The sequence below is a fragment of the Bubalus kerabau genome, unplaced genomic scaffold (genome assembly GCF_029407905.1).
Source record: "Bubalus kerabau isolate K-KA32 ecotype Philippines breed swamp buffalo unplaced genomic scaffold, PCC_UOA_SB_1v2 scaffold_70, whole genome shotgun sequence".
In the NCBI taxonomy this organism is placed as follows: domain Eukaryota; kingdom Metazoa; phylum Chordata; class Mammalia; order Artiodactyla; family Bovidae; genus Bubalus; species Bubalus kerabau.
Window position 1 is genome coordinate 1,102,909 of NW_026577924.1, and position 21,736 is coordinate 1,124,644.

General features: G+C 49.2%; 1 protein-coding gene across 2 annotated transcripts in view; it reads right to left on the bottom strand.

The window, feature by feature from the left end:
* Nucleotides 1–21,736, bottom strand: part of LOC129641031 (liprin-alpha-1-like) — a 106,239-nt gene that overhangs the window by 11,743 nt on the left and 72,760 nt on the right. The window contains exon 2 of one of the 2 annotated variants that reach the window (XM_055565885.1): nucleotides 9,625–9,704. Coding sequence is in view for 1 of the 2 variants with exons in the window: in XM_055565884.1 (XP_055421859.1) it covers nucleotides 118–213 (96 nt within the window). In the remaining variant the exon portion in view is untranslated. Of the gene's footprint in view, nucleotides 1–117; nucleotides 1,149–9,624; nucleotides 9,705–21,736 lie in introns of those variants that run through there. The other variant, XM_055565884.1, reaches the window with a different exon arrangement.

Genomic DNA, 21,736 nt, shown 5'->3' on the forward strand with positions numbered 1-21,736 from the left:
GCAGGCCGGAACACTCAGCTGCTCTCCTGACACGTCCCCTGGACATCCCATGGGCTCGTCCACCTCAACAGGGCTGAGGCCCGGCTCTTAGCTCCCCGCCCCGGCAGCCCTCCTCACCTCAGGAAACAGGCTCCGGCCTCGAGCTGCTGAGGCCTGAGCCCGGGCTCCTCCCTGATGCGGCCCGCTCTCTCCCTTCTCCCTGCTAGTTGACATGACCCTTTTTCTATCTCCGAGTGGCTACTTCTTTTCCTGCCTCCTGGTCTCTGGTTCAAGGTCATCCTCCTGGTGTCACCTCACTGGCCACTCTTCACACACAATCATCCCCTCCTCCTCAGACAACTCGGGCACTCTGGTCTCCTTTCCCTGCTCATTACTGTTCGACAGGCTGCAACGGGCTTAAAAAGGGGTCCACAAATTCTTCCATCCTCCTCCTTTCAAGAGGCAGAAGGGGCGACTCCTGCTCAGGCCCTGAGCGAGGCAGGACTTTGCAGCTCACTCTCGCAAACAGAAGTGAAGGTGTGTGGCTTCGAGACTGGGGAGCGAAAGGCCCCGGGCTACACCCCACAATCTTGCTCTCAGAGGGTGTTCCAAGGAAAGCCAGGCCATGAAGAGGTCCACCCAGCAGGGACCTGGGCCTGTCCCCAGCAGCCAGGTGAGTCTGAAAGCCTGCCATCCAGGCTGTCTGTGCCCTCAGGAGGCCCTGAACCAGGCCCGCCTGCTACAATGCACAGGCACTGTGGACTGTGAGCTGCTCCCTGGGAAGTCACTAAGTTTGCCGTGATCCATTACATAGCAGTGGATAAAGAACACACACAGTTTTTAATTCACTGTTGGAGTCCTACTTCTGACCATGTCTGGCCCAAACTAACTGTTCAACAATATAGAAGCTCAAAACACAGACATGTATGAACAAATACATGCCATGAATGAGGTGAAAAGATAAAGGCACTTAAACTTCCAATGAGAATTCTTCTCACTATAAGCTGATGGATATGTGTATCCATTTACTCGTAGGACGATTTCAAAACTGTGCTAATTAGTACCATGCTGAGCCTCACAGTAGGCCACAAATTATCAAAATTGGTTAAGAAAAAAAAGCATGCCTTAAAAGCAAACTCTTAGCCAGAAAAAGGAAAATGGGAAAATGTAAAGCGATCTATCAGTGCTTTGTTCCAAACCCACCTCAGGACCACAGTGTGAGGGGGCAGGTGCCTCACAAGGTGCCCACCAGGGATGGGAAGGGGGCGGCGGGGTCCTTGCCTTGGATGGCTCGTTCTGCAGCGCTGCCAGCTGGCCTTTCTGGGGGGCACCGCAGCAGCGCCCTGTTGCCCGAGGAGTCTGCCGGCCTGTCCGCCACAGGGAATCTGAGGTTTGGGGCACTGCCCAAGTAGGGTCGGCTGCCGGGAGCCGGCATATTGCATATTGAGTGCATATTGCATATTGAGTGCAGCACTTTCCACAGCATCATCTTTCAGGATCTGGAATAGCTCAACTGGAATTCTATCACTGCCGGGAGCCAGCGTGAGGAGCTCCACCCATGACAAAGGTCATGAGGAAGGAGGCTCGGCATACACAAAGGCGGGATCGAGCCTCAGGAGTCCCCCTGGAAATTCTCGAGCATCTACCCCCCAAAACCAGAGTCTGCCTACTTTCTGCTTTGTGCCCTGGCGAGCTCCCTCCCGCTCTGCGCAAACCTTTAAAAAAAAAAAACACAAAAACTTATCCACCACTTTCTGATTTAAGGCCATCGCCGCCACCTCCGTTTGCGCCTTTCAGGGCTCAAGAGTTCCCCACTTTGCCCCCAAAGCCTCTCAAAGTGTTGCCTAAGCCTGAGGAAGATAAAAAGTTTTTGAACAGTGGAGCTTTTAAAATAGATTGCGTGCACAATATGCAGAGCGTGCTCCTTGGAGAAAACCCCCTCAGGGGGGTCTCACCCAGGCTAAGGGGATTTAGCAACAATATTAACCCCTCACATGCCCCGATTCCAATGGGAGTGGCTGGGCCCCTGCCTGAGGGCATTGTAGGACTGGTGCTAGGGCGTAGCTGGCTTTCTTTTCAAGAAATTTTGGTGGTGTATGGTGTGGTAGATTCTGATTATATTGGAGAAATTAAAGTTTTGATCTCGCCGCCTACCAAAACTGTGCAAATTAATAAAGGTCAAAGAATAACACAGTTTTTGCTTTTACCTTATCAGACAGGAAAAAATTTGACTTCTCAAGCTAAGAGCCACAGAGCGTTTAGATCTAGTGATCTAGCCTTTTGGGTGCAGGAAATTACAGCTCCAAGGCCTTTAAAAGATCTTTTAATTCAAGAAAATAAAATGTCAGGGCTATTAGACACAGGAACAGACGTCTCTTAACATTTCTGGGAAAGACTGACCCAGCTCCTGGCCAACACATACTACTGAAAATGAGTTGGTAGGATTAGAGAAAGTGGTATGCAGGGTGGGAATGCTGTAGAGAAAAAGGTGAGGGAGAGTTTAAAACCTTGAAGAGTAGTGAGTTCCCCGTTGCTGGAAGTATTCAAGCAAAGATTAAATGGTTGCTTGTTATCTAAAAAGCTATAGACCAGATTTAGGTTACAAAATGATAACTGGAGAAACTTATAAAGATGTTGTGCAACACCTCTTTACTTGCTTCTCATATTTAGGTCTGCCAAAAGTTTTAAAAACTGATAATGCCCCTTTGAAGCTGCGGAGAGATTGTTTACTAACTTTAAATGATTTCCAAAAATTATTAGGGGACATTAATTGGATACGCCTACATTTAAAACTGACTACTGCAGATTTAAAGCCTTTGTTTGATTGCTTAAAAAGCGATCCTAATTCCAGTTCTAAGAGAAAGTTGACTAATGAGACAGAATCGGCTCTTGTTAAAGTAGATGAGACTTTAAATGATCAGTTAATTAGGATTAATATTACCAAAAGATGAGATTAAATTATTCTTGCCACAAAACATACACCTACAAGGTGCTTGTGACAAAAAGGCCCATTGGTTCCATCTACCAGTGACTCCAAGAAAAATAGTTTTATCTTATCCCAGCTCGGTGGCACAATTAATTATAAAAAGAGGAAAAAAGTGTGGAACTTTTTAGAAAAGAAGTAGCAAATATAATCATTTCACTCAATAAGGATCAACTGCAAGTCTTTTACAAAATAGTGATAATTGGCAAGTTGCCCTGATAGATTTCAGGGGTCAAATTTTGTTTCATTTGCCCTCAAGCCCCCACAGTAGTTAAAAGTTCAAAAATGTTAGATTGGCAGTTTGAGGATACCTGTGGAGCTTTCCAACCCTATGTAGTTCCTACGCTCCCCTTTACCCTATGGGGGAGGGACATGCTATCTCAAATAAGAGATATTCAGAGAAGGAGTTTTCTCAGTTTCTTAGTTATCAACAGGAGGTACAATTAACAAGACTTTATATGTTGTTATAAATACATAATATAAATATATTTGCATAATTACAGTTTGCCTAATTAGGTATGGGTATAAATAAAATATAAATAAAGGTATACCTAATTCTATTTATAGATCTATACTTAATTAATTTGTATATAAATTAATATGTATGCTATATATGCATATTATATATATACTGTATAATTAAATGTATATTGCAGTAATATAATGTGTGTGTGTGGCTGATATTAATTGGTATAGATTGATGTGCTGTGATGATATATGTTCTATATACTGTATAATTATATATGTGTGACATGTATTATTGCAGTACATTGGTTTGTGTTGGTTGGTATTAGCTGTGTACGTGTTGTATTGCTGTAATATATATATTAATTAATATATTAATTATAAAGATTAATTCAAGTATATCGATTTATATATATTATATGGCAACAAGTATAAACTATATAAATACATTTTGCATTTAGGTATATCTGTATACTAAAATGAGATAAGGAGGTTATACATTTATTATTTAAATTTATACAGAGACCTAAACTAAGCATTAGACCTAAATTAACATATCTCTAAATTTATGTTGTTAAAACGTAAATTTTAAAAATTAAACTGACAACTGCTTGACAATTCCTTTGCCATAAAACCCCCATAGGTGTAATTTGGGTAACCAGACAAAAAATTGGTTTTATGGCAAAACGGCCCCCTAGAGTGGGTCCATCTTCCCGCTCAAACTAAAAAAGTAGCGGCTTCTTATCCAGGATTGATAGCTACTTTGATACTAAAGGAAAAAAGCGGAACATTAAATTACTTGTTAAAGAGCCATCAGAAATTGTAATTCCATATAATAAAGAACAACTTGATGCTCTTCTAATGTTTGATGAGGACTGGCAGATTGCCGTAGGAAATTATTGTGGTCAAATTCTGCATCATTTACCTTCGCATGTTTTGCTGAATTTTATATCCAGACATCCAGTTATTTTTCCTGTCAGATGTAAACAGTCTCCTATTCCAAATGCTCAGATAGCCTTTACTGACAGGTTAGCAAATAGTAAAGCTTCCATAGTGACTAAAAATCACCAAAAGGTTTTAGAAACACAGGAAACTTCAGCTCAAAGAGCTGAAATAACAGCAGTCATAGAGGCTTTTGCTATGTTTGCAGATGAGGAATTTAACCTTTATTCTGATTCTCAGTATATTGTCAGGTTGTTTCCACATATTGAAACTGCGGTTTTGCCTGAAAATAAAACTACCATATTTCATTTGTTAACTAAATTACAACAACAAATTTGGAAAAGAAATAAAATATTTTTCACTGGACACATTTGGGCTCATTCCGGATTGCCCGGCCCTTTAAATGCCTTTAATGATTTGGCTGACTTGTTAACCAGAAATACAGTGGCTGCTGTGATCGAGGAGGCCAGAGCCTCTCACTCACTTCATCATCAATACGCTACTGCCTTAAGGTATCAATTCCAAGTTCCCAGAGAGACTGCTCGAGAGATTGTGCGTTCTTGCTTACACTGCCCTACTGTTTCTAATAGTCTACCTATGGGAGTTAATCCTCATGGTCTCAAACCTAACGAACTCTGGCAAATGGATGTAACTCATGTTTCTTCATTTGGAAAACTGTCCTTTGTTCATGTAACTGTAGATACCTTTTCTCATGTTATTATTGCAACTGCTTGTACCGGAGAGGCAGTTAAAGATGTGATACAACATCTCTTTACTTGTTTTTCATATTTGGGCCTGCCAAAAGCTCTGAAAACTGACAGTGCTCCTGCTTACACTTCTAAGTCTTTTCAGGAATTTTGTATAAAGTTTCAAATTAAACATAATACAGGCATCCCTTATTATCCACAGGGACAAGCCATTGTGGAAAGAGCACATCAAACATTAAAAATCCAAATTCAAAAATTAAAAGAAGGGGAGTTTAAGTATAGCTCTCCCCATCAAATCTTGCAACATGCTCTTTTCATAATAAATATTCTAAATACTGATCTGGCTGGAACTACTGCAGTGCTTTGTCATTGGTGCCTGGAGCAATTAAATGCAAAACCATTAGTCAAATGGAAGGACCTCCTCTCAGGACAATGGAAGGGTCCTGACCCATTATTAACTAGCGGTCGAGGATGTGCTTGTATTTTTCCACAGGATGCAGATTCTCCAATTTACATCCGGGACAGGCTGATTCGCCATGTTGCAGTCCCCCAGACATCCAGTTCCCCCACTGCTTCGATCACAAAAGAGGAGCCCGCTAGAAGGGGAGGCAAGATAAACATTGAGATCCCGGCGAGACCGACAGGGCTGCTGCAGCGCGAACTCCAGCCAAAAAATAATTCTACTTATTCTGTTTTGGCTTGTCTACCCTCTTCTTATGTTTTTCTCTTTACCAACGATTCTGGAAAACTTAATCTACATATGACTTTCACTGGTGGACCCAATGTAGTGACTTGTGAACAATGCATGCTCTCATCTTGTTTAAACCCTCAATATAATGTTTGCTCCTTTGTAGTATTACAACGTCCACCTTATCTTATGATGTAACCACTTATTGATATGATAATTTTGATCTTGCTGTATTACAACAACTACAGGATTTAATGCGATCGTGACAGTTTGTGGGTCTACTTATTTTAGGAATATCAGCTTTAATAGCAGCTTTAGTAGCAGCAATATCATTGACTCAACAAGTGCATACTGCCCAATATGTTGATACCATGTCTAAAAATGTTTCTTTAACTCTAGCAACACAGGAAGCTATAGATAGGAAATTAGAGATGAGAGTAGACGCCTTAAAAGAGGCAATAATGCATATTGGGACTGAGTTACAGGCTTTAAAAGTGAAAATGGCTTTGTCTTGCCACGCTGATTAGCGGTGGATATGTGTGACATCTTTAAAGGTAAATGAGACAGATTATGAATGGGAGAAAATAAAAAATCATATCTCAGGTGTTTGGAACAGCTCTGACATTGGCCTGGACTTAGGGAAACTTCATAATCAAATACAGACCCTGGAACACTCTCGACTGGATTTTACCGCCGCTGGAGCAGCTAATGACTTTTTTCACACCTTCTATAACTTTATTTCTGGAAAAAAACATTCTGTCTAATCTTCTCATAATCATTTTTCCTTGTATTGTCAGGATTCTTCGGCAGAACATTCAGAAGCTTGTGACTGAGCTGCATCTGGCTGTTTTAAGAAATAAAAAAGGGGGAGATGCCGGGAGCCGGCATATTGCATATTGAGTGCATATTGCATATTGAGTGCAGCACTTTCCACAGCATCATCTTTCAGGATCTGGAATAGCTCAACTGGAATTCTATCACTGCCGGGAGCCAGCGTGAGGAGCTCCACCCATGACAAAGGTCATGAGGAAGGAGGCTCGGCATACACAAAGGCGGGATCGAGCCTCAGGAGTCCCCCTGGAAATTCTCGAGCATCTACCCCCCAAAACCAGAGTCTGCCTACTTTCTGCTTTGTGCTTTCACCTGCACCTCTGACTTTACGGGGGGCTGTCCCCCACTACCTCTCTCTGAAAAAAGAGTTGGCTTACAGCTCCAGTTAACAATTCCTGGGTGTGACAGTGTTTCAACCTACAAACTCCTTTGGAAATCCTCTAGCCTGCCTGAATAGGTTTTTCCGGCCACATGTGATTGCTCAGAGCCTCCCAACTGTGAGAGGCATGAGATGTTCTAAACTGTCTAAACACAGATTCCTTTGAGCAGTTACAAGATTGATTAGAAATTGTATTTGGTGAAGGGATTTTCACTTGTTGGGCCAATGTTTGCTGCTAAGTTTCCATATCCCTTACCTGCTGTGTCCCTGGCAGTGTATTGATTAATAAAATTGGTGTAAGTAGTAGCTTTAATGTTTGTAACCTGGGACCCTTGAGTTAATTCTTTTTCTTGTTATAGCCCACCACACCTTTGCTCTGTAGGAATGCAACTTTAATGCTTTTGGAGGGTGGCTCCTGACCAATCACCTTTAGAGAAAAATAAGCCTTCTGAAGAAAGGGTCTTAAAATGTTAACAGGCCTCCGGGCCAGAAGATGATGCAAATCACCTAAGCTTTTGCATATGATAAGTTTGCAGGAAGAAAGCCTGGCTTGCTGCATGACTCTACCCCTTCCCCCATTATCCTCTATGCATAACTTAAGGTATAAAAACTACTTTGGAAAATAAAGTGCGGGCCTTGTTCACCAAAACTTGGTCTCCCCATGTCGTTTTTCCTCTCATCTTCTGGCTGAATTATTCAGCCTCTTTTCTCCACTGAATTTCCTCACTGAGCTATTCTTATTTCAGCCTCTTTTCTCCACTGAATTTCCTCACTGAGCTATCCTTATTCTATTACTCTATATCCTTAATTAAAGTTTAATTAAGCAGTTGTTTCCTGATCCTCGCTGACGCCGTCCCCGCTTCGAATTCCCTGGATCCACCGGGGCTGGACCCCGGCAGTCGGCTGAAACACACGGGAAAGAATACCACTGTTAGAAGAAAAGAGTTCACTCTGTCAGTCGAGCCAGAGCCTGTCCATTTGGAAGATCGGCAATTTCACAGCAAAAGGGCCCCTGGGAGGGCCCTCCTGGCTCCAACAGCAACAGGCTGCCCACTGCCCCACATACACTGAGGGCTCAGCCCCACCAGCTGGAAAACTTCTGTATGTGGGGAAGGCAGCGCTGATGCGAGGGTGTGGAGCTGACTAGGACAGGATCGGCTGTCTGGGATGGGGCGTCCACGGTCGCCCCAGAACCCACCCTCAGGTCCCAGGGCGGGGCCTGCACCTGCTCTGCTTTCTCCTTGGCACCCCACCTCCTCTTCGGCCTGCGCCTGCTCTGATCTCCAGGAGAAGGTTTCAGAGACAAGGTGACCAATTCCTCTGGGAGGTCCCACCAAATACGCCGTGCCTGCCCTGCCTGTGAGCCAGGTTTTCAGTCCCCACTCCCTTTCTCCTGAGCCAGCATAGTGCCCCCCACCCAGCCCACAGTGCCCACAAGCCCCACTCCGAGGCCCCACCTGTGCTGCTAAGTCACTGCCATGACCCCTCGAGAGCTGCCTCCTGGAGACACCCCTCCCTCGCACCAGCCGCTGTGGCCCATTGCTTCCTCTTCTCATCTCTCACTCTCACTGACACACAGGGGACTGGTGACCAGGCCCCAGGCTTCTCCATCTGAGCCCCCCAACCATGCCAGGCCTCGGGTCCTGGCACCCGGGCCCTCCTCTTTACCCAAAAACCCCCAAGAGCAGGAGGGCATGTCCACCTCCTCTTTCTCCACTGTCTACACAGTCCGCCTCACACTCACCTTGTCCACCCCGGGAGCAGGGGTTCCCCATTTCTGACAGCACCAGCCCCTCACCTTGGGGGAGCTCTACCAGCAAGTCCGGCCATGTCCCCTATCCGTTCTGCAGGGCACGGGCTCTCCTTGAACTCCACCCACTGTGGTTTCGGACTCCACCTGCCAGTTTCTGGCTCTGCCTTTGTCTCAAATGATATCCCCTTACTCTAGAAGAAAGCTGGGTTGGGGCCCTGGACTTCGAGGATCCCCTAAGCACACAAACACAGAAATATGCATATGGGCTCCAAACTGTCTCCTAAGTCAGGCTTCAAGCAGTAGTCGATTTCCTACAGATGAATGAATGTCACCAGTTAAGCACTTAATGACCTTTGCTAAAGTTTATCTCTCACTTGTGACCATTTTCCATTAAGAAGCCAAAGAAACATTTAAATACTTAATAAGAATTATCGCCCCTAGAACAACAAGTAAGAAAAAATCAGAATGCTCAGTAATCTGCTCGCCTCATTCACAAGCCAGGTGATTCCTCCCACCACAGTCAACGGCAAGTCATGTCTCAGTCTCCATTCATGTAAAAATGACTACAGGTCATTAACCTTCTGCGACTCTTCAGAAACATCAGTGTCACAGTCTGTCAGGCCCCTCAAATGAATACGCCCAAATATCAACTGATCGCCCCCACACTTCCAAACCTCTGCCTGTGGTTTTGAGTGTTCTCAATCCTGTGACTACCACTCCATGGTACCAAGTTTGACCCTAAGGAACGATGCTTGTCTCTTCCCTCTCGCTGGCCACAAAGCTACAGGCTCCTTGAGGTGCGACCATGAGCAACACCCAGTCATACTGTCCACACACCAGACAGGCCCTTGTCACACTCGACAGCGCTGAGGGGAGCTGCCCGGGGGAGCAGCCTACCTGTGGTGGAAGGGAGCCCCTCGCAGTCTCGTCTGGTCCACTTCAGCTCTCAGGGTTTCCAGGTTTAGAATCAGCTGGTCCTACGAAACAGCAAATGACACAGCCTGCACCGCTTGCTTTCCGGATGCAAAATGACTTGCACCGAAATGTGCAGAACAGGTTACGTGAGGAGGTATCAACTCCCAACATTTTAATTCTGAGAAAATGTTCTCTAGGTGTCCCTAGAAAATATAAACACTCAGAACAATATTCACCCATAAACCATAATGAGGAGGAAGTTCCATCTCAGGTGTAGAAAAGGTTTCTCTGGAGGAAACATGGCAAGCCATTAACAACGACGAAGTCTGTAGAGAGAAGCTGGACTTCAGGCGGGGGTTCGGGTCAGGGGGACACGACTCACTCTATTGCCCTCACTCCTCTCATTGCTCTAAACGGTCTCCATGGAGCTCACCTGCATTCCTGGGCATTCCTCACATTCATTCCTCTACGCCCACTTCACTTCCTCATGGGGTAAAACAAGTCAAACGGGCCAAGTTTCCGAGTCACTCGACTCAACCTGGCAGCTCTGTGCTGTCGGCCATGGCAGTCACTCGCCTCGTGCCGCCCCTGGGCACGTCAGACAGGCTGGTGCAACACTAGATGTGGAATTCACACAGAAGATTTCAAGACTCACAGTGAAAGAAGGATGTCAAGTAGCCCGATGGGTTTTAGGAAATTTTAGATTGTGTAGGTGGCTCGTATTATCTTCCTGATGCACAGCACAGTCCACGTGAAGGGCTCATGCTTTGTCTCAGCTTTCGGGTGATCCCAGAAAGGACTACTCAGAATTCTGAACCACACATAATGGCCACACACTCTAAACCCAACTATAATGCAAACACATTCAGTGTTCAAAACCAGAAATGCTATACGTGTTACAGCAGTGGATTAGCCATAAGGAAAATGTAACTCGACTATTGCTAAGCATCTGCTCAAACTCATGTCCATTGAGTTGGTGATGCCGTCCAACCATCTCATCCTCTGTCATCCACTCTCTTCCTGCCTTCAATCTTTCCCAGCATCAGGGTCTTTTCCAATATGAAAATTCATATTAAAAAACTGGAAATAATTACCTCAAGCAATTTTTAAAGTAATAACAAAGTTGGCAAGGCTGTGTTTTATAAAATGAGCATCAATTTCAAGGTTTAAAAAGCTGTTTTAGAACCTACCGTATAAAAAAAAATGGAGAGAAGACAGAAGAATGATCTATTTGAGATGGGCTTTGTGTTAAAAATTGCTGAGACTAATTGACGGGTCATGGGTATTTATTATACTACTCCATCCACTTTTGTGCCTGTTTGAAATTTTCCATTATAATACATTTAAAAACAGTTTATTTTCTGTTAGAACAGAGTCTTCTCCAGCAACACAATTCGAAAGCATCAGTTCTTCAGGGCTCAGCCTTCTTTATGGTCCAATTCTCACACCCATCCGTGACTACTGGAAAAACCATAGCTTTGACTATATGGATCTTTGTCGGCAAAGTGATGTCTCTACTTTTCAATATGCTGTCTATGTCTTGTCATGGCTTTCCAAGGAGCAAGCATTTTTTAATCTCATGGCTGCAGTCACCGTCTGCAGTGATTTTTGAGCCCAAGGAAACAAAACCTGTCACAGCTTCCACAATAAGGCATTGGCATTCAAAGATTTTTAAAGCAAAACAAAAGTTGACTTTGAATTGGCTTAGTCATAAACAGCATCCTGATCTCAACAGCCTCTGAATAGCAGTTCTGAAAGTAAGGAAGAGCACCCCTGATCGGGAGCCATTGAGCTCTCTGCCTAAGCCGGGAGGGCGCCTCACCACAGAGCTCACTATGGGAGTCAGAACCATTGCCCCCTGGGAGTCCATCTTTGAGGCTCTGCAGTCCAGGCCCAAGAACACAGGCATAGTGGGGACAGTACTGACATGTGAGGCTGGACCCAGGATCCCCACTCCATTTCCTGAATGGTCTGTATCGCCGTGTGGCCAACCTTTCCAGGAAACCTCTCTCAGGACTCGGTGACGCGAGCCTCCACCATCACCCTTTCCTGACGCGCCTTCTGTCGCAGCGCAACTGCGCTTCTCCTGTCTAGAGGCAGCCATCCTACACACACACCGTGTCTGGACCAGCGGTTTGGCATGTGGGACTCCAGCGCCACGTCCGAGGCAAGCAGGCTCCACACCTGGGCGCCATGCCTTCAGTTTCATGGGCCCCGGGCTGGCACCCCAGGTTTGTCTGAGGGGCAGTCGTGAGGTCCACCTGTATCCCAGGCAGCTCCCCGGACTGACTGGTCAGAGCAACAAGCAGCCTCTTTGAATGTGGGGAAGCCCTGGCTCCTGCCCACTGCCTATGGGCGACCACCTCTGGCCCTGCTCCCGAGGAGGTGGGTGCCCAGATCAGCAGATGGGGCCACACAGGCACACACTTGGAGGCAGAGACGGGAGCAGCGAAGAAAGGCAGCACTGGCCCCCACCCAAGCCTCATCTCCCGCCCAGACGCTGCCTCCCCATCAGCACAGGCACCCGCTGCAGCTCCTTGTTCTTCTCCTCCAGTTGGGCCTCCATCTGGTACAGCCTATCCTCGATGCTGCCGTGACTCTCTCCCACCTGTTGGCCAAGAACAGCTTCAGCTCCGCTCGCAACGACCCTGTCCTGACGGCACGCGGGCTGTGACTGTACGGGCGGCAAGTGGGCCATGCTCTGTGCGGACCACGGGCCCCGGGCTCGTGGGGGGCATGCCCGCGTGCCTGCTCACGCAGCCTGTGTGGCTTTGTGTGTGACGCCTGGATCACGGAGGGTGCTGGTGACCGGCTCGTGAGAGGAGACGTACTCCCTCTGCCCCGGCCCTGCAACCGCGGCCGCTGCGCCCCCTCTTCGGACTGCCTGTGGCAAGCCAGCACAGGCAGCAGGCAGCGCCAAGTGCGGGACGCGCGAGGCACACATTCTACCTTCCTAAGCTGGGAGGGAAGTTCGAACCGTTTAGCCTCCTTAGAGGCAGAGCTTCCGAAGACGAAAGGTCGGACTACAAGGCCAACCTGGGACGGACAGTAGAGATGCCAGGGGAGAGGAGAAACCAAGCCTGAAGAGGAATATCACGGGCGAAGGGCGCCCCCTGGCGGCTGTTAGTGACCCTGCTCTGGGAGGGTTTGCGAGCGCGCCTGACACCGCAGGCGGCCCACCAACGGACGGCCCCACAGCTGCTCACGGGGCTCCGGGCAACGCTCCCAACAGCCGCGCCAGCACAACCCCGCCTGACTCTCCATCCCCAGCCACTGCCCACTGGCAGCGCGGGGCAACACTTCCCCACCAGAAGGACAGGGTGGCTGGCTGGCTGGCTGGCTGGCAGTGGGGACGATTCCCCCAGCAGCGCCACATCCCCGGGATGTTTCTCATAAATCATGACCCCCGCAGACACGACCGCCAGAAACATTATGATTCCACACGGTCACACAGCTCGGGCCTGAGGATCCCAGGGTGAGCAGACGCCACGACTTGTCTGACTGCCGGTATCACTGGCACACATCCCTTCAAGGAGCGGAACCTCAGAAAACTAGAGAAGATGGCCAGGCAAGCTGCCTCAGCAGAGCCCACACAGCATGCTCCCATCTCTCTGAGAGAACGGGCTCCACAGATGTCACCAGACTCGTCTGAGGGAATCAGAAGGAAATTTCAGCATTCAACAGGCAGGTGGAGGCGGGGATGAACTGGGAGACTGGGGTTGACATATATACAGTACTGATACTACACATAAAGCCCATGAGTAAGGACCTAGTGTACAGCACAGGGAAGTCTACTCAGTGCTCTGTGGTGAAGTAAATGGGCAGGAAATCTAAAAGAGAGGCAGATAGATAGATAGATAGATAGATGATTGATTCACTTTGCTGTACAGCAGAAATTGGCATAGCAGTGTAAAGCCACTATACGCCAAGAAATGAATGAATGGATGAATGACTTTTTACAAAAGGAGCACACTGGGCCCCCTAGAACTTGTGGAAAGGAGGAGTCCACACCCAGGGTGCAGCACAGTGCCAGGGCTGCCCTCGTGTTGGTCCACTGCCAACGGACTGCCTGGACCAGGCCTCTTCTACCCCAGAGAGCTCGACGCAGAGGTGGGGAGGCAGCCAGTTGTGGTCTCTGCAGTGCTCTGCTCTTACTCACGCAGCCATCCCAAGGCTGAGATCACCGGGAGAAGAAGGGACCCACAGTCCACCTCAGGCAGACACGACCGCCGTCACTCACTTCGCGGATGTCCCACTGCAGTTTCGTGTTCCTGTCCTTAGACTTGAGGAGGTCCTTCCTGGCCGTGTCCAGGTCTTCCTCCAGATCTGTAACGTGGAAAGAGAGGGCTGCCAGGCGCTCCTTCAACTGGCTCTCCTCCTGTGACTGCTTTTCTATGACTTCCTGAGTGCAATCACCTTAGTCAGGTCTTCCTCATGGCTTAGAGAGCCGTAGGAGAGTCCCTAAGGGGGAAAGGAAGCCTTAGCCCTGTTTTGAGAGGGAAGGAACACAGCACTTCCAGGCACTCGGTGAGGTCAAAACAAGGCACTAAGTGTACAAATCCAGGATGGATGGGTGGCTGGTACCTTCTCGTCCAGGGCCTTGTGGTGCTCAAACAGCAGTTTCAGTGCCCTGAGCACCTCCACCTCGCTGGTCACGTTAGCTGGGGACTGTGCCTGCCGCTTGCCCACTGTAATCCGGAAGGATGGAATGTACCGGGCAACCAGTAACCCCAGGTGCTCCAACAGCAGCTGTAGGGCAGGGCCAAAGGGGCACTTTCAACCTCATGCTTGACTTCAGGCCCGATAGCTCCTTTCAGCCTCACGCTACAGCTGGAAACATGCTAAGGCACGTTGGAATCCTGCCAGTTCAGTCTAAAGTTAAGAGTGGACTTCCCCAGGGGCCCAGTAGTTACGACTCCACCCTTCTGCAGGGGTCATGGGTTTTAATCCCTGATTGGGGAACTAAGATCCCACACAAAGTGTAGCATGGACAAAAATGTAAGCTGAGAACTCCCCTCTCAAAGGCACTAAAATTACATTAGCTCTCATCATAAATTTGAAGTAAGGTATGAGAACCACAAACTGATCCACCCTGGTCTTCTCAGTGGGAAGATGTGAAAAATGACTTGAAAATCAGACAAGAGTTTAAAGACAGCAACACGGAGGCTAGCGGTGACCCACGTGGGGCAAATGTCAACACGTGAGAATCCCCCTGCTGACCCTGGTGTTGCTTCTTTCTGCTTTCAGTTCAGCAATTTCTCCTTCTCTTTTAAGAAGCTGCTCCCTGCATGTTTTGAGTTCTACACTAGGAGTTGGAAACTCCTAGAAAACACTTAAATGAGAAACTAAATGCAAACATAAATTAAAAAGAGAGCAAGACTGTGAAGACTGACCCTGTCAAGTCTCTCCAGGCTTCACACAGAGGATCTCCTTGCCCCTCCAGAGAAGAGGGGGTCCACTGACCCCAAGACCACACAGACCACCACAACTCAGACTGGCCTTTGGCCTCCACCTCGACCTGGCAGGCACGCAGCAGGGGAGAACCCGGAATCCAAGCCTGCCTTCTCAAGACCCAGGGACGCCTGAGAAGCTTTCCAAAACATAAACCTAGCAACAAAGTGGATAAAGAGATTCTTAAATGACACACAGACCAATGACCTAGAGCCACTGGGGAGAGTGAAGAATAAAGGGAAGGTCTACAAGGCCACCAAGCTTTGGAGTGTTCCTCTGGGACAAAGGCAGATGGCACCCCAAGGCCATCTGTTAGCCTGACTCCACTGAAGCCACCCAGTCATTCAGTCAACTGGGTAAAAGGTAAAATTTATGTTATATGTATTTTACCACAATTTACATGCTGTTAGTGACCCTGCTCTGGGAGGGTTTGCGAGCGCGCCTGACACCGCAGGCCGCCCACCAACGGACGGCCCCACAGCTGCTCATGGGGCTCCGGGCAACGCTCCCAACAGCCGCGCCAGCACAACCCCGCCTGACTCTCCATCCCCAGCCACTGCCCCCTGGCAGCGCGGGGCAACACTTCCCCACCAGAAGGACAGGGTGGCTGGCTGGCTGGCTGGCTGGCAGTGGGGACGATTCCCCCAGCAGCGCCACATCCCCGGGATGTTTCTCATAAATCATGACCCCCGCAGACACGACCGCCAGAAACATTATGATTCCACACGGTCACACAGCTCGGGCCTGAGGATCCCAGGGTGAGCAGACGCCACGACTTGTCTGACCGCCGGTATCACTGGCACACATCCCTTCAAGGAGCGGAACCTCAGAAAACTAGAGAAGATGGCCAGGCAAGCTGCCTCAGCAGAGCCCACACAGCATGCTCCCATCTCTCTGAGAGAACGGGCTCCACAGATGTCACCAGACTCGTCTGAGGGAATCAGAAGGAAATTTCAGCATTCAACAGGCAGGTGGAGGCGGGGATGAACTGGGAGACTGGGGTTGACATATATACAGTACTGATACTACACATAAAGCCCATGAGTAAGGACCTAGTGTACAGCACAGGGAAGTCTACTCAGTGCTCTGTGGTGAAGTAAATGGGCAGGAAATCTAAAAGAGAGGCAGATAGATAGATAGATAGATCGATGATTGATTCACTTTGCTGTACAGCAGAAATTGGCATAGCAGTGTAAAGCCACTATACGCCAAGAAATGAATGAATGGATGAATGACTTTTTACAAAAGGAGCACACTGGGCCCCCTAGAACTTGTGGAAAGGAGGAGTCCACACCCAGGGTGCAGCACAGTGCCAGGGCTGCCCTCGTGTTGGTCCACTGCCAACGGACTGCCTGGACCAGGCCTCTTCTACCCCAGAGAGCTCGACGCAGAGGTGGGGAGGCAGCCAGTTGTGGTCTCTGCAGTGCTCTGCTCTTACTCACGCAGCCATCCCAAGGCTGAGATCACCGGGAGAAGAAGGGACCCACAGTCCACCTCAGGCAGACACGACCGCCGTCACTCACTTCGCGGATGTCCCACTGCAGTTTCGTGTTCCTGTCCTTAGACTTGAGGAGGTCCTTCCTGGCCGTGTCCAGGTCTTCCTCCAGATCTGTAACGTGGAAAGAGAGGGCTGCCAGGCGCTCCTTCAACTGGCTCTCCTCCTGTGACTGCTTTTCTATGACTTCCTGAGTGCAATCACCTTAGTCAGGTCTTCCTCATGGCTTAGAGAGCCGTAGGAGAGTCCCTAAGGGGGAAAGGAAGCCTTAGCCCTGTTTTGAGAGGGAAGGAACACAGCACTTCCAGGCACTCGGTGAGGTCAAAACAAGGCACTAAGTGTACAAATCCAGGATGGATGGGTGGCTGGTACCTTCTCGTCCAGGGCCTTGTGGTGCTCAATCAGCAGTTTCAGTGCCCTGAGCACCTCCACCTCGCTGGTCACGTTAGCTGGGGACTGTGCCTGCCGCTTGCCCACTGTAATCCGGAAGGATGGAATGTACCGGGCAACCAGTAACCCCAGGTGCTCCAACAGCAGCTGCAGGGCAGGGCCAAAGGGGCACTTTCAACCTCATGCTTGACTTCAGGCCCGACAGCTCCTTTCAGCCTCACGCTACAGCTGGAAACATGCTAAGGCACGTTGGAATCCTGCCAGTTCAGTCTAAAGTTAAGAGTGGACTTCCCCAGGGGCCCAGTAGTTACGACTCCACCCTTCTGCAGGGGTCATGGGTTTTAATCCCTGATTGGGGAACTAAGATCCCACACAAAGTGTAGCATGGACAAAAATGTAAGCTGAGAACTCCCCTCTCAAAGGCACTAAAATTACATTAGCTCTCATCATAAATTTGAAGTAAGGTATGAGAACCACAAACTGATCCACCCTGGTCTTCTCAGTGGGAAGATGTGAAAAATGACTTGAAAATCAGACAAGAGTTTAAAGACAGCAACACGGAGGCTAGCGGTGACCCACGTGGGGCAAATGTCAACACGTGAGAATCCCCCTGCTGACCCTGGTGTTGCTTCTTTCTGCTTTCAGTTCAGCAATTTCTCCTTCTCTTTTAAGAAGCTGCTCCCTGCATGTTTTGAGTTCTACACTAGGAGTTGGAAACTCCTAGAAAACACTTAAATGAGAAACTAAATGCAAACATAAATTAAAAAGAGAGCAAGACTGTGAAGACTGACCCTGTCAAGTCTCTCCAGGCTTCACACAGAGGATCTCCTTGCCCCTCCAGAGAAGAGGGGGTCCACTGACCCCAAGACCACACAGACCACCACAACTCAGACTGGCCTTTGGCCTCCACCTCGACCTGGCAGGCACGCAGCAGGGGAGAACCCGGAATCCAAGCCTGCCTTCTCAAGACCCAGGGACGCCTGAGAAGCTTTCCAAAACATAAACCTAGCAACAAAGTGGATAAAGAGATTCTTAAATGACACACAGACCAATGACCTAGAGCCACTGGGGAGAGTGAAGAATAAAGGGAAGGTCTACAAGGCCACCAAGCTTTGGAGTGTTCCTCTGGGACAAAGGCAGATGGCACCCCAAGGCCATCTGTTAGCCTGACTCCACTGAAGCCACCCAGTCATTCAGTCAACTGGGTAAAAGGTAAAATTTATGTTATATGTATTTTACCACAATTTACATGCTGTTAGTGACCCTGCTCTGGGAGGGTTTGCGAGCGCGCCTGACACCGCAGGCCGCCCACCAACGGACGGCCCCACAGCTGCTCATGGGGCTCCGGGCAACGCTCCCAACAGCCGCGCCAGCACAACCCCGCCTGACTCTCCATCCCCAGCCACTGCCCCCTGGCAGCGCGGGGCAACACTTCCCCACCAGAAGGACAGGGTGGCTGGCTGGCTGGCTGGCTGGCAGTGGGGACGATTCCCCCAGCAGCGCCACATCCCCGGGATGTTTCTCATAAATCATGACCCCCGCAGACACGACCGCCAGAAACATTATGATTCCACACGGTCACACAGCTCGGGCCTGAGGATCCCAGGGTGAGCAGACGCCACGACTTGTCTGACCGCCGGTATCACTGGCACACATCCCTTCAAGGAGCGGAACCTCAGAAAACTAGAGAAGATGGCCAGGCAAGCTGCCTCAGCAGAGCCCACACAGCATGCTCCCATCTCTCTGAGAGAACGGGCTCCACAGATGTCACCAGACTCGTCTGAGGGAATCAGAAGGAAATTTCAGCATTCAACAGGCAGGTGGAGGCGGGGATGAACTGGGAGACTGGGGTTGACATATATACAGTACTGATACTACACATAAAGCCCATGAGTAAGGACCTAGTGTACAGCACAGGGAAGTCTACTCAGTGCTCTGTGGTGAAGTAAATGGGCAGGAAATCTAAAAGAGAGGCAGATAGATAGATAGATAGATCGATGATTGATTCACTTTGCTGTACAGCAGAAATTGGCATAGCAGTGTAAAGCCACTATACGCCAAGAAATGAATGAATGGATGAATGACTTTTTACAAAAGGAGCACACTGGGCCCCCTAGAACTTGTGGAAAGGAGGAGTCCACACCCAGGGTGCAGCACAGTGCCAGGGCTGCCCTCGTGTTGGTCCACTGCCAACGGACTGCCTGGACCAGGCCTCTTCTACCCCAGAGAGCTCGACGCAGAGGTGGGGAGGCAGCCAGTTGTGGTCTCTGCAGTGCTCTGCTCTTACTCACGCAGCCATCCCAAGGCTGAGATCACCGGGAGAAGAAGGGACCCACAGTCCACCTCAGGCAGACACGACCGCCGTCACTCACTTCGCGGATGTCCCACTGCAGTTTCGTGTTCCTGTCCTTAGACTTGAGGAGGTCCTTCCTGGCCGTGTCCAGGTCTTCCTCCAGATCTGTAACGTGGAAAGAGAGGGCTGCCAGGCGCTCCTTCAACTGGCTCTCCTCCTGTGACTGCTTTTCTATGACTTCCTGAGTGCAATCACCTTAGTCAGGTCTTCCTCATGGCTTAGAGAGCCGTAGGAGAGTCCCTAAGGGGGAAAGGAAGCCTTAGCCCTGTTTTGAGAGGGAAGGAACACAGCACTTCCAGGCACTCGGTGAGGTCAAAACAAGGCACTAAGTGTACAAATCCAGGATGGATGGGTGGCTGGTACCTTCTCGTCCAGGGCCTTGTGGTGCTCAATCAGCAGTTTCAGTGCCCTGAGCACCTCCACCTCGCTGGTCACGTTAGCTGGGGACTGTGCCTGCCGCTTGCCCACTGTAATCCGGAAGGATGGAATGTACCGGGCAACCAGTAACCCCAGGTGCTCCAACAGCAGCTGCAGGGCAGGGCCAAAGGGGCACTTTCAACCTCATGCTTGACTTCAGGCCCGACAGCTCCTTTCAGCCTCACGCTACAGCTGGAAACATGCTAAGGCACGTTGGAATCCTGCCAGTTCAGTCTAAAGTTAAGAGTGGACTTCCCCAGGGGCCCAGTAGTTACGACTCCACCCTTCTGCAGGGGTCATGGGTTTTAATCCCTGATTGGGGAACTAAGATCCCACACAAAGTGTAGCATGGACAAAAATGTAAGCTGAGAACTCCCCTCTCAAAGGCACTAAAATTACATTAGCTCTCATCATAAATGTGAAGTAAGGTATGAGAACCACAAACTGATCCACCCTGGTCTTCTCAGTGGGAAGATGTGAAAAATGACTTGAAAATCAGACAAGAGTTTAAAGACAGCAACACGGAGGCTAGCGGTGACCCACGTGGGGCAAATGTCAACACGTGAGAATCCCCCTGCTGACCCTGGTGTTGCTTCTTTCTGCTTTCAGTTCAGCAATTTCTCCTTCTCTTTTAAGAAGCTGCTCCCTGCATGTTTTGAGTTCTACACTAGGAGTTGGAAACTCCTAGAAAACACTTAAATGAGAAACTAAATGCAAACATAAATTAAAAAGAGAGCAAGACTGTGAAGACTGACCCTGTCAAGTCTCTCCAGGCTTCACACAGAGGATCTCCTTGCCCCTCCAGAGAAGAGGGGGTCCACTGACCCCAAGACCACACAGACCACCACAACTCAGACTGGCCTTTGGCCTCCACCTCGACCTGGCAGGCACGCAGCAGGGGAGAACCCGGAATCCAAGCCTGCCTTCTCAAGACCCAGGGACGCCTGAGAAGCTTTCCAAAACATAAACCTAGCAACAAAGTGGATAAAGAGATTCTTAAATGACACACAGACCAATGACCTAGAGCCACTGGGGAGAGTGAAGAATAAAGGGAAGGTCTACAAGGCCACCAAGCTTTGGAGTGTTCCTCTGGGACAAAGGCAGATGGCACCCCAAGGCCATCTGTTAGCCTGACTCCACTGAAGCCACCCAGTCATTCAGTCAACTGGGTAAAAGGTAAAATTTATGTTATATGTATTTTACCACAATTTACATGCTGTTAGTGACCCTGCTCTGGGAGGGTTTGCGAGCGCGCCTGACACCGCAGGCCGCCCACCAACGGACGGCCCCACAGCTGCTCACGGGGCTCCGGGCAACGCTCCCAACAGCCGCGCCAGCACAACCCCGCCTGACTCTCCATCCCCAGCCACTGCCCCCTGGCAGCGCGGGGCAACACTTCCCCACCAGAAGGACAGGGTGGCTGGCTGGCTGGCTGGCTGGCAGTGGGGACGATTCCCCCAGCAGCGCCACATCCCCGGGATGTTTCTCATAAATCATGACCCCCGCAGACACGACCGCCAGAAACATTATGATTCCACACGGTCACACAGCTCGGGCCTGAGGATCCCAGGGTGAGCAGACACCACGACTTGTCTGACCGCCGGTATCACTGGCACACATCCCTTCAAGGAGCGGAACCTCAGAAAACTAGAGAAGATGGCCAGGCAAGCTGCCTCAGCAGAGCCCACACAGCATGCTCCCATCTCTCTGAGAGAACGGGCTCCACAGATGTCACCAGACTCGTCTGAGGGAATCAGAAGGAAATTTCAGCATTCAACAGGCAGGTGGAGGCGGGGATGAACTGGGAGACTGGGGTTGACATATATACAGTACTGATACTACACATAAAGCCCATGAGTAAGGACCTAGTGTACAGCACAGGGAAGTCTACTCAGTGCTCTGTGGTGAAGTAAATGGGCAGGAAATCTAAAAGAGAGGCAGATAGATAGATAGATAGATCGATGATTGATTCACTTTGCTGTACAGCA